The sequence below is a fragment of the Strigops habroptila genome, chromosome 6 (genome assembly GCF_004027225.2).
Source record: "Strigops habroptila isolate Jane chromosome 6, bStrHab1.2.pri, whole genome shotgun sequence".
NCBI classification, from domain to species: Eukaryota; Metazoa; Chordata; class Aves; order Psittaciformes; family Psittacidae; genus Strigops; species Strigops habroptila.
This window is the reverse complement of record NC_044282.2, coordinates 4669353-4682093: the sequence shown is the minus strand read 5'-3', so window position 1 is coordinate 4682093 and position 12741 is coordinate 4669353. Positions and strand designations below refer to the sequence as shown.

At 42.5% G+C, this 12741-nt stretch overlaps 1 protein-coding gene across 1 annotated transcript in view; it reads right to left on the bottom strand.

Moving 5' to 3' along the window:
• The window catches only part of STX7 (syntaxin 7), a 32129-nt gene extending 21795 nt beyond the window's left edge, over window positions 1–10334 (bottom strand). Inside the window, exons 1-2 of the mRNA XM_030490016.1 lie at window positions 10113–10334; window positions 3081–3234 (exon numbers count right to left, since the gene is read on the bottom strand). Coding sequence (XP_030345876.1) covers window positions 3081–3162 — 82 coding nt within the window. The 5' untranslated portion in view covers window positions 3163–3234; window positions 10113–10334. The remainder of the gene's footprint in view (window positions 1–3080; window positions 3235–10112) is intronic.
• Window positions 10335–12741: the final 2407 nt, after the last annotated feature.

Sequence of the window (12741 nt, the reverse complement as noted above, 5' to 3'; positions counted from 1 at the left end):
CCCTAGATGTTGCTAAGTGATGTTATAATCACTTATTTCTGCGGAAATGCTGGAAACGCAAGGGAGAGCACTGATGCTCGTTTAAAGAACAGCTGAAAGAACCTTCTTTTCATAGAATGCTCTGGGGTTTGGGATCCCAAACATACAGGTGCTCTCCTGGCTTAAATCTCCAAGAGAGCTCAGAATGCAGACAACAGTGTATGCTGCTTCCCGTTAGCTAGTACAATTATATTGTCAACGTCCTAAAAATGACTCACCAGCACCTTCTCCTCCAAAGAAACAGCCCACTACAGCTAGTACTGTAGTAGTTCACCAGCAGTTCAGGCAAGGCATAAGCAATTTATAACTCTTAAGGTATCTTCAGTATAACAATCAACTGCATGATTGCATCAACAAACAGATCAATAAAATCTGTTCTTTAAAGTTAAAAGCGTGCTAAGCTACTCCAGCTGTTACCTGATACACATATACAGGTCCACTCCGTTAACACAGAACAGTCCAAAAAGAATGCTAACTTGGAACTGATTTAATTATAGAAGTGGTGTGCTAACCCAGCAAAGAGAGAAGCTTTGCTTGTCAATCATCAGTTACAGTGGGTATGTAAACTAGGAAAGAAGAGCATTAATACAAGTATTAATACAACAGAAGCACCACATTATTAAATGTGAGATATTTAATGTATGTATTTAATCTTGTACGTGTACGGCATATTAAAAACAGTTAATCAAAAAAGAGATCAAATTTATTACTTGGAGGGGGTGTGTGTGTAATAATTCAACCTTGAAGAAACGTTATAGTAAAGATTGTTGCTCTGAACAATGCTACTTCCTATAAAACTCTGGTGTATTATGAAACGCCAGCAGCACAGTGCTGTCTAATATAGGAAGTTGTTCTTTATTTCTCCCACAAGTTAAAGGGCCAGCTTCTAGCTGGAAAAGCCAGCTTTCAACTAATCTTTATTTCATCTATATCTCTGTAGAAGTATTCACAGCTTGCTTGCATTTTAGAAGAAGCATGAATTAGATTCAAAGGCCCCCCTAAAATGGTTCAGTGATTTGAAATGAAACTTTCTTACTCTATTAATCTTTTTCTGAAAACAAGTATATCTACACAACTCCAGGTTAACCAAGAAGATTTCAAATGTGTTGAGACATCTCACAGATGCTAAGCATTTCTGGACAGAAGTGCAAAATCAAATCAAGAGCTTAAAAGGAAAAACATGGATTTTGGGTCAAGATACTTGTTTCTTTCCCCATCCCTCCCTAACCAAGATCATAAATTGCAGTCTAAGAGACACCTGCTCAGCAGCTGACTAGAACTATAGGTCCCTAAGCTTGTAGGTTTCTCCTCATTTGAACTGGAAGTTCCCACAGTTCACACCTTCCACCAGAAAGCTGGACAGGTAGTACACATGGGAACAAAATAGTTAGGGAAGTGTATATAAGCCCTTAGAGAGCTCAGTCCAAGAAATATGTTCAGCATATCAACAGGCTCCAGATCCTCATAAAATCTACCAGAGTGGAATGGACTACAAGAATAACTGAGTGGTTACAGTTCAGGAAGATCTACACAAAAGCGAGGGATGGAATCCAGCTGTGTACCTATCTGTCCTAGAAAAGTGCTTGGCTGGAGCGTCTGAAGGCAAAGCTCCTGTTTCTGAAGGCATGTATCAGTGGAGCCAACAGAGATTTGGACGTGGATCTTGGAATGGCAGAAGCATTTGTCTATTGCTCAGATTTCTCAATTTCAAAAAGGAAAGGAGAGCAGGACTGCAGGTAACCCCTGTGGCATGTCTCCTCCTACCTAGGTCTGGGCAGCTTGCTTTTAGTACTCCATATTTGTCACAAGGGGAGGGAAACACAGAAGCAAGAGAGGAGATGAAAGAGGCAGGACGAGACTAAGGACTACCTGGTTAATTATGTCCAGCAACTCTCTTCACAATGCTCCAGTTTCAACCTCTGATTTTATTTTATGTGTTCACTTGACAACTGAGATTTCTTTTTTACATCTTGGAGCATCATCTCTCTCAACCTGTCTGTCACAGGTTGGCAGGTGTTTGGAACACTGAGTGAATTGACTGAGCAGATTCTAGGAAATAAAGCAAAAGGGCTTTTACAGAGCCAGTTTGTCAATTTTAGGTTGAGGAAATACAACCCTGATGTACAGAAGCATTTCAATAAAGCAAAATTGAAATTTTGATTCCTGTCACGATTAAAATTCTTTCTGGAAGAGAATACAAAATGTAGCTGGAAAAGTAGGCAAACCCCAAGTATGCCATTCATCTGTACTACAAATACTAACTCCTAGAACTTGTCTTGCGAAACAAAATTAAAGCTTTTATTAAAGCTGACTTAATTGATCATAATTAATTTAAAGTTTTAATAATAAAATACCCATTTCTGCATGCACACCACATCCTGCACAACGTTGAAAATATGCATGCCAAAACCTAGCCATATGCTGTTCATGGCTAGCTCCCTTCTGATGAACAATATACTTTGTGTGATTTGAGAAATAAAGTTGTATTTTCTTTACACACACATGGAAAACATAATGGAAAATGGAAGGAAACGAAAAAGGACTGAAAACCCCAGCAACTTAACTCAAACACCCCAGTTAGGTATCATAAGTCTAAGTTCAGGTATTGAAACTTGCACAATCTTATTTACGTATCTAATATGTACTTCCAAGGGAAAGCTGCAAGGCCGCAGCTTCTGTCCCTGCTAAACAATTCAAGCTCCAGCAAATATTTGATGCAATCCTTGCTCAGCAAACATCTCAACCTACCATCTTAAAGTGTCACAAAAATGGCCAGAACAAAACTGGCTTATTACCAGCAGCCACCTTACTAATGATTTATTCATTTGGTGAATATAGAGTGATCTTATACTTCACCAAGATAGATCACATTTAACCATACAGACAAAAGACTGGATCTGCTGCATGAGGTGCCACAAACTTACCAAATGAGCAAGTGAAGTCAAAGAGTGAATTCCCATGAGTGAATTTGAGAAACTAACCTTGAACGCGCACACCACCATTATTAACTTTCATATAAAACATGCATAAATGCAACTTACAGCATTGCGTGATCTTCTGGATGTTAGAAGTTATGCGTTGGGCTAGCTGATTAGGATCCCCAAAACCCGCACCGTACGACATGGCTGAGTAGATTCGCTGCCAAGATCATTCACGATGGGAACAAGTCAGACAGTCTCCACCTATGAAGGACACCTAAACCCCCCCCAGAAAACAGAGTTATATCTTGGTCATTGGTTTACAAATCTCTTCTTCATCTTAAGGAAGAATGCGTAGGAAAAGATTACAGAAAACTCCATATACTAACATTTACCCTCTCCAAAAACACAGTACTTCAAAGATGGAACTTAAGCGGAAACCTTCTTAAAGTATTAAATAAGAATGTGATGTCCTTTTTGAATTTCCTACAATAACTCTTACTATTAAGATTCTCAGTAATACACATGGCTTAAGATCTGCAGTTACTCTACAGAAGCTAGATTGCTGAAACTTTGTCAACTTCTTACATATTTCTCCCACTGCAAGCAAAGAAAAAGTACCCATTTTCATCTGCGGCCATTCCAGAAAAAGATGAACGTTTAATCTGTCAATGCCAAATCCTCTGATGAATTATGTCCCAAACCAATTATATGGTTATTTCCATACCATGTATCACTTATCCCACCAATACAACCTAGCATATATAAACTGCTGGGGAAAGAAAAACGACAAATAAACAACAAAAAACAGCAAACCAACAGATATCACACAAGGTGTCAGAATGAAGGAGACACCCAATTCCCTCTAAACCGCTATCATTTGTATCAACTTCAGTTTTAGTTCTAATCCAGTTTAATCTGAATTTGATGAATTGCCACTTTATCCTGTTTCCGCTGCCATGTTTCTCAATACGAATTAATTTTTCAACAACCTGGGTATACAAATTCATTTGTAGGGGTGTTTTTTGCACCCAGAACTGTCATACCTTATCCAAAAAAGTCAAAATCTGACCACGCAAATACAAATACACTTACCCTAAAAGCACACATTTAAAATCAAGCAGCACACAACTACTAAAGATGTCTTAGCCTGCTTTCCATTCATACAGTTCAAATTTCAGCACAAGCTCAAAGATACTGTAAATCCAAATTAACAAGACAGCTTAGGATGTGCTTGCAAATCAAACGTAGCAATTTATCTGTGCTGCAGTGAGAATGCAGACTAATCAAGCATATGTGCATGCAACAGAATCTCAAAATTTTATCCAGGCTGTGCTTAGTCTTAAATTTATCCTTTCCACTCCCCTGCACATCACCTTCATGGGTTTAACATGTTAATTTCACCAGTTCCCCACACTTCCACTGTTCATCCCAAACCACCTGCCTTTCAAGCAACATCCTCTTCTCCTGGCCTGTCAGCTTCTGGTTAACAGACACTGCTACAACTCCAATTACAGGGAGAGAGAGTGAAAGCACATCTAAATGTTTAAACAGAAAAGAAGGAAATGAAAAGGCCAACTGATTTGTCAAGTGTGATACCAGCTGTGCTACAGTTTGCAAACTCAAGTCCTTACGATTTAAATAAAAAAAAAACCAACCCAAAACACACTACAATTAACAGTCCTTCTTGCCAAATATTATTTTCTTTCACCTTTGGAAATGCCTGTATTAATACAGTACAGCAACATCTTGGTTGTTTAAAACTGACATTTCATCTCTCCGTGATATGAAATGATCTCTAGTGGAGCTGCCAAGACAGTGCTCTGGCTGGATACATCCCACCAGAACTTCACGAGGGGCGTCACTGCAGAAGTCAGGCTCATCCCTGCCGCCCTGCAGGTTCCATTACCTGTGCTGGATGAACAAGCTGCTGCTACCATGAAGACAAACCCTGAAAGATTTTGACACGGTTGCTCCCAAATGCTGCCTAGAGTCTTCAGCTGCTGAAGACTTTCTTTTTCCCCTAAAAAAGAAAAACCTGACTGCAGACGAGTGTATAAATATATATATATAAATAGAAGAAGTGTATTTGCACTCTTCCACATACTTGCTGCACAACTGCCCGTGAGTCATGCTAGCTCTCTGCAGTATCGTTTCCTGTCATTGCACCACATGCAGATCCAAGTTACTTTGCACCACATGCAGATCCAAGTTACTTTGCATCACAGACTAAAGTCTGAAGTTAGCCAGCCAGCCTAAATCCCACTTATCTGGTCCGAGGCTGGCATAACAACCTTTAATCTTTTTGGAGTCTCTAGGCAATATTGAGTTGAATTTGTATTGCAAGACCAAACCCATGCAAACTTTAACAGCAAATAAAATGGCTCTATGCCTTGGTGTATTGGCTAAGTATGGAAATTCTATCAACTTAGTGGAAAACACATTCATAGGCATAAAAAAAACCACACACGCACCCCCCCCCCCCAAAAAAAAAACACCAAACAAAAAACAAAACCCCAAACAAACAAAACAAAACAAAAATACCCTAGAAGTTAGTTTGAAAAAGAAGATTTCTCAGAACTGTTGACATTGTTTGTTTTAAAAGCTATGACCATCTCTAAACACATTGGTATCATGCTAACTACAATGTTACCACTTGCTAAAAATACTTCTTAGCTTAATATAATATTTAATATTAAAAGTTAAACATTAAAATGCAGCTGCTGGGAGAAGAGACAGCAAAGGACCAAATTACTCTGTGTAGAATGGCTATAGAACTAACTGAAACATTCCTTCACAATTGTTTTTTCTCCCTTCATATTTGTATTCACCAGACAGCTGCCTGCAACACTGTTCTCAGCAACAGCATTACAATTAAGAGAATTACAATCAACAGAATATTTCATCCAAGTCTTGACAAAAACAGTGATTGACTTTTTTTGTTTTGCAAATTTCTACAGCTAACCATAACCACCTTTAAGCAAGTTATACTGCACTATACTGACAAATGTACAGTTTGTACAACATCCAAGACTGAGCTTTTCAACTTTCTAGCTACATAGCTGGGCAGCGAAACACAACACATAAGAAAATGATGTTCACATAATAGATTGCAAAGTCCATGGGTTATAGTTTAGCTTTTTGTCTACACATGTAGATCTCTCTAATTGTTGACACAATTCTTTGTATCGACACACATATTCCAATTGAGGTTTATAGGAAATTTGTAGGATAGCGGTGTAAATTCACAGCTGATTTACTCTATACAAATTCTTCCACCAGCAATGCCATTTCCAAGCATGTTAATAATGCAGGTTGGTGACAGGCTAAGCTACTGGCCTGAAGAACATACAGAAAGGAGGTAAGGGGTCAGCCATCAGCTCTCATCACTTCCCAGTCTTCACCACAAACTCCCCAAGCCAAGAAAACCCAAACTGAACAGTCCAAAAAGAAGGAAAATTTTGTATCTTTTTAAAAATTTATTTTATTTATTTTTTAAACAGGAAGTGTGAACTTCTTCATTCTGGTTCTCAGAGCAACACGGGTGTCTGAAACAAACGAACACCCTATGTCCACTCACACACCCTTCACCAGTTAGTGCTGAGTTACTCAAACATCAACGTGTTTTCTAGAAGCTGTTTGTCGGCCTTAGGGAAAAAAAAACAAACCCATTTTTTCCCTTGGCTATGTCCAGTCAGGTCACTGCTGAATGCAGAGACGACAACGTGGGAACTCCACAATTGAGAAGCTCCCCAGTACCATTCTCAAAAACCCCATCAGGACAAAATGATGCGACACGGCAAGCGCAGCACATGGAAGACCTCAGCTGCGGTCACCTAAACATCTTGCAGACTCCAGGCAGATATCACTAATAAGCATCCAATCTATTTTGTATTTTCTTATTTAGATATTCTAAGAGTTTTCCTTCTACAAATCCAGCTTATATACATTAGAATAAGAACCCTTAAACAATAATTTTACTGTTTAAGCAACGTTTTAGCATCAGGACCTAGAAATGTTTACACGGACCCTTAACTTCACAGAAAGCAAAAAGTACAAGCTGCATTCCATAGAAATGCCCGAAAATTTAAATCTGACCTGAATTAGGATCTTATGCCTTTAAATATCCATAGACAAGTCATAGGGCTTGTACGTCATTGATTGTTTTTCCTAAATAAAGGTCACAGAAACAAAGCTTCTCCCAAACAACTCCTAAATGTGACTTCCTTTGTAAACTACTGCCAAAAAAGAAAAGCGCAAAATCCTTCAGGCAGGGTGAAACACAGACAAAAATGACTAACTGCTGAAAAGACTTTGGGGAAAACAAATTGCAGCCAGCCACAATGTTAGCTACACAAAATTTGTATCATGGTAACAGCCATGATTAGTAAGATTTCTGCAATGCAACACTGCTCAATCTATTTCACCTCAGTAGGTTTTACCACCCAAATACTGAGATGAAACAAGGTGCATCTACAGAGTGACCTCTGGCACCAACTAAGGCAACCCAAACATATTACTGTCTTCAGACAGCAGCATCTGCTGCTGATTTTAGCAGTAATTTTGCAGCAGGTAAAATTAATCTTAAAAAGAAAATTAAAAAAAAACAAAAAAAAGAAAAAGTCTTGGAATAAAGGGCAGGCTGTATGCAGTAAGTACTCCCTGCTACAGCACTTGAGAGATACTCAGAACCAACTCATAGCAACTGACTTAGTAATACGCAGGTGAGCATTAAATCTGTCTCTATTTTCTCTAGTGGGGATGAGGTTAAGTTTTTTGTCTGAATTTATCTATTTTTCCCCTTCTATTAGGCTAAAATATTTAGAGACAGAGATCATATTTTCCAGTTTGTGCTCTTACAGCTTCTAATATGCTAGAATCCTGGTCAACTGCCCCAGGGCAGGCTGGGGCTTCCATAATACGAAACTAACTATGGAGCATAATAGACATGCAAACAAAACAGCAGTAAAACTAAATCTTGTCTTCTTAAAAACAGGCTCCAGATTTTCTTTTATCATCCAATTTCAGGTAGAAGACAAACTTAAATCCATCCAGGGTAGGGAAAAGCAAGCAAAGTTGATTTAAAACTTTGTTTGCTCTACTGCAGCAACACTAACATAAAAGATGTCAAAAGGTATTTTTCTATTCCACTCCACCCAGTTCCCTCAGCTTTGCCACATTAGTAATGCTGAAAAATACCAAAACTAAGCTACACTGTGTAATGGCCAGAAGTACTTTTTTCTTAGAAGGTAAACAAAAAAATCAGATTGTGCCACCAGTCAGTGTTTTAGTCATTTTCCCCAGAAACTATTCTGTTGAACAAAGATGTAATTTCAAGCAGTGGCACTCAAGACTGACCAGTGTGGAAAACTAAATTACAGAAGCCTGAAGCATTATTAGGCCTAACACATCACCACTGCATAGCATATATGGCTAAAAGAAGAATATTGCTTACCATTGTCTGGTTCGCCCACACTGATGCTTATAATGAACTAGGTGAAGGAAGCACATAGCTTTCACAAGCCTAACAGAACATACTAGTTCTCGGGGAAATACCTTACGTAAGGGAATTATACTTCCTAGGAGCGCACAAAGCATTTAGAGGCCTGACAGTGAAGTGGGAATAGGAAAATGAACACTGGAACTACTGGGGAGAGGAGAAACGGAAGGGCTAAAAGTGGACCCAAAATGAGCGTTTCGAAATGCCAGGTTTCTTTTATAGAATCATAGAATGGTCTGGGTTGGAATGGACTTTAAAGACCAACTAGTTCCAACCCCGCTGCCACAGGCAGGGACACCCTCCACTAGACCAGGTTGCTCAAAGCAAGCTTTTGCTGCTGGTAGACAGCATCTCGTTGTTGGACCAGAACCCCAGGGCACCTAGCATGCTATGTGTTCTCACCCAAATTCCCCCAACAGCAGCTTGTTTCACTTTGAACCAAATGCTCAGATCAAGGGAGAAGTTATCTTTGCACAAAATCTGACTGTGCTGGATGCTGAGTCTCTCTGAGGCCTGCCAGGATACTAATGACTACATATAGCTCACGCTTACTTCCCTGCCCTGCCCTCCCCCAAAGAGTTTCACTTCAACATAAGACACCAAGAACAGTGCTACTTAATATTCTAAGACTACAAGAGATGCTTTCATGAATGCAACACAACTACAGTTTACAACAATGCCACCATTTAGCATCACTTTCTTCTAATTTTAACATACTTTAACTTTTTTCCCTCCTGTTTCCTTCTGTTCTATTAACGGCACTTGCACAAACTCCCAGAAGGGCTGCACTGCGGGCAAAGTGCACACCTCGATGGTGATGGCTGAGGAGGGCTCCGCTCACCCTGCCAGCATGGCTCTCTCACTTTGCATGGCTTGTTCATCAGTGGAGGGGGTCACAACGCAGGAGCACATTGCTTCCAGCAAAGTATCCTGGGGTTTTATCACTGAGCTGCAATTAAGGTGCAAAGCAGAGTGAAACCTGCCACTTCCTCCTACAGTCTCAAGAAGTGCCCGTTCCTGATGCAGCAGCGAGTGTTTCACCAGGAAAGCACTGACAAGGTTGGGCCAGTGGCCTGACACACCAGACCCAGGCTCGCTGTTTACACTGGGGATTTTTACAATCTCCCTTCCTCCTGCTGACATGCTTTTCCCACCTCGGATCTGGAATAGCAGGGAGGGCGTTTCAACATGGCGAAGGTGACCATCCTACCCTACAATTCCATATAAACTGCCGTAATACACCGACCCCAGGCCTCGAGCCTCTCCTCGGAGCACCACGGGCAGCAGCAAGCCCAAAGCAATGCTATCAGGGGTATGCCACCGGACGGGTGTGGGAGAACCCGGCTGGTGGTGACACAACCGGCCGCACTCCAAAGCCACGCCCGCCCCGCAGCCGCAGCCCTGCGCGCCCCGCTCTCCCGCAGCCGCCCCGCTCTCCCCAGGCTGGGCGGCAGCACCAGGCCGGGGATGAGGAAAGTGGCGGCCTCGACCCCAGCGAGGGCCCGCGGGGCGCTTCGGCCCTTTCCACCGCCCTCCCAGAGGCTCCCCCCGCCTGGCAGCCCCTCCCCAGCTGGCCGGACACCGCCCCGACCCCCCTTCCTCCGGCCGGGCGATGAATACCCCCGTGGCCAGAGCAGAGCTCTCGCTGCTCTTACCCGGCCCTGGCGAACCCGCACCCGGCGACCTCAGCTGGCAGCGGCGGGGCGGGGAAAGGCGGACAAGCCGCGGTCCCGTCCCGCCGTGACGGCGTAGGCGCGGGGAGGCGGTGCCGCTCCGCTGCCCGCCCACCGGCTTGAGCGGGCGGGGCGAGGATTGGCCGGGCCAGGCCGCCCGGCGCTCCCGACGAGGCCCGTGGCAGCCGGCTCCGCCCCGGCCTGCGGGCGGTGGCGAGCTGCTGGCAGGCCCCGGGGGAAGCGGGGCAGTCCTGAGGTGTCTGCGGCCCTGTGGGAGTGGAAGAGCTGGGGGGTGAGGGAGAAGGGTAATTTAAGGAAAAGGTACTGTCGCATCAGAAATGAAGGGGAAAACATGAGTACGACAACAATATTACAGTGAAAAATCCATTGTTACCGTGTTAATATCCTGCGCTGAAGCACTGCCTTCAGTTTTGGTCACTTCATCCCTAAATGGTAACAGACACTTAGAATAAAGCGAGTGGGAAATTACTGATCTATTTAAAGGTGTCTTTAAATGTAGCGATTTAGAATATTTAGGTGGGTGAGGGGGCAAGCCATGCCAGGAGCAAGGAAAAGTGTAGAGTGCGTTCCCATGGCTGCCAGTCCTGGGCTGGGTATGCAGGGGGAGCAGGCTGCCCGTGGCTGCGAGGGCAGCAGTAGCACCAGGAAGCGACGAGAGCAGAGACAAGGAAGCCCAGCCTCCTTCTGACCCAGGTACCTGAGAAGAAGGGGCAGGGGTGAGCCTCGAGGCCACCTGCATAGCAGCTGGCGTGCGTTGCATCCTCCCTGGCTTTCCAAAAGGAAAATTACAGGACCTGGTGCTCCTCAGAGCCCAGGGGTTGGGCCGCTCCATCTGCAGGATACCTCATTTGTATTAAAACCCACAGAACAACAGCACACAGCACCTAATTACTGGGAATGATGTCTCCTCCACAGAGCCCAGCTGATCTAGGGAAGAACTGCAAAAGTTGGGAAGTGCAAGTTTATTTCTGCTACATCGTAGACCTTGGTCATCACTAAGATTTAAAAATAACTAGAGCGGAAACCTTAATAACAACCTAATCCAAGAACACTTAACAGAAAAGTTCAGTAAACCCTAATATTTTCTTACTCTTCAATATAATATAAAATAATTATGAAGATACAGTTAATAGACCAGCCAGACTGTCCTACATTTGATCAGATACTGCTAAGAGTACAGTACCTCCTTAGAAGACTTTTGTTAACTCCTCTAGAAAAGCCATTGACTGTGAGAATGTGCTCTGTTTTACCCTTTTAAATAAAACAGGAGGATTCCTTCCATTTTCTGCATGCTTTCCTCTGCTAGCAGTGGCGTGTGGACAGGAGTTGTAAGGGAGCCGCCTCCAACTGTTATTGTCAAAGCTGCTGAAACTGAGTGCTGCTACACAATTCTGTCTCTAAACTCATTATCTTCTTTCCAGATGGTTACTTGGGGTTTGAGGACAGACTTATGAATTCACTTACCTTTCCTGTTGCTTTTGGAGCATGATTAGATTTCAATTGATTAAATGAAATGGGGAAAGCTCTGGGGAAAGAAAGGGGAAAATGTTGAGAACCTGCTATGCTATGCATAGGCTCAGCATAACATGGAGGATGCTCTGGATATTCACTTACTGAAGATCAGAGTATTTGCCAATTATATTTCTGATACTGTGTTTAAAACTTGACTAAAAGGGATGTTATTTCAAACACACGCTGTTTGAAGATCCACACTCAGTATGGTACCTGATGTTTGAAAGAATTGGAAGTTAAACCACACCAGCATAGTGCGATTTTGAAAGAGCACACCTTCCTCCTAGCCCAGAATCTGAATCCGCCGCACCTTTCTGACTGTATTTCTGCCTCCCACCTCCTGCTCCTGCCCTCGTACTGAACTGTCAGGCACATCAGCCCAGCAGCATGGGTGGCACAAGCATCAGGGGCTACTAGTGACGCAGAAATGAGACACTCATTTCCGTCCAGCTCCCTGTGCCTGCCCAATGCATGATGAAATGAAGGGGAAGCAGCCCAACCCTGCCCTTGTATTCCTGCTGAGTGTCCTCTTTCCAACGTGTGAGCGATGTCTAAGTGGTTTTGTAGTTTACCTTGCAGGCAGGTTTCATTCTCTGCTATCACATTTTACTTGCGTGCCTCTAACTTTTGATGGGAAAGGCAATGTTGCCAGTATTTGATACCAATGGCAAACTGCCTGGCAGAGCTTCCCTGGTGGTTGTTACTCATGCATTCCACCATCAGGAAGAATTCCTGTTACTGTCTTGTCATCTCCGTTTGCTAATTTAATTAATATATTCACTCCAGAACCTGAAATGAGATTAGGTTTCCATTACCCTATGCTGTACAAAATTATGATGGATGATGGTTTCCAGCCTGGACAAGCTAATGGGCTAATTATATAGCAGAATGGCCTGTAAAACCTATTTGTTTGGGTTTTTTTTTTAAATGCATTGACTATTTGCATGTTATTTAGTCTGGTACTTTCTCTCCAGCAGCAATAAATAACATGGTAGCATATTTTAAACAAATAGAGAAAATATCTGTTCCCAATATTGATAGTGTTTCCAAAAAAAAAAAAACCAACCCAGGAAACTTC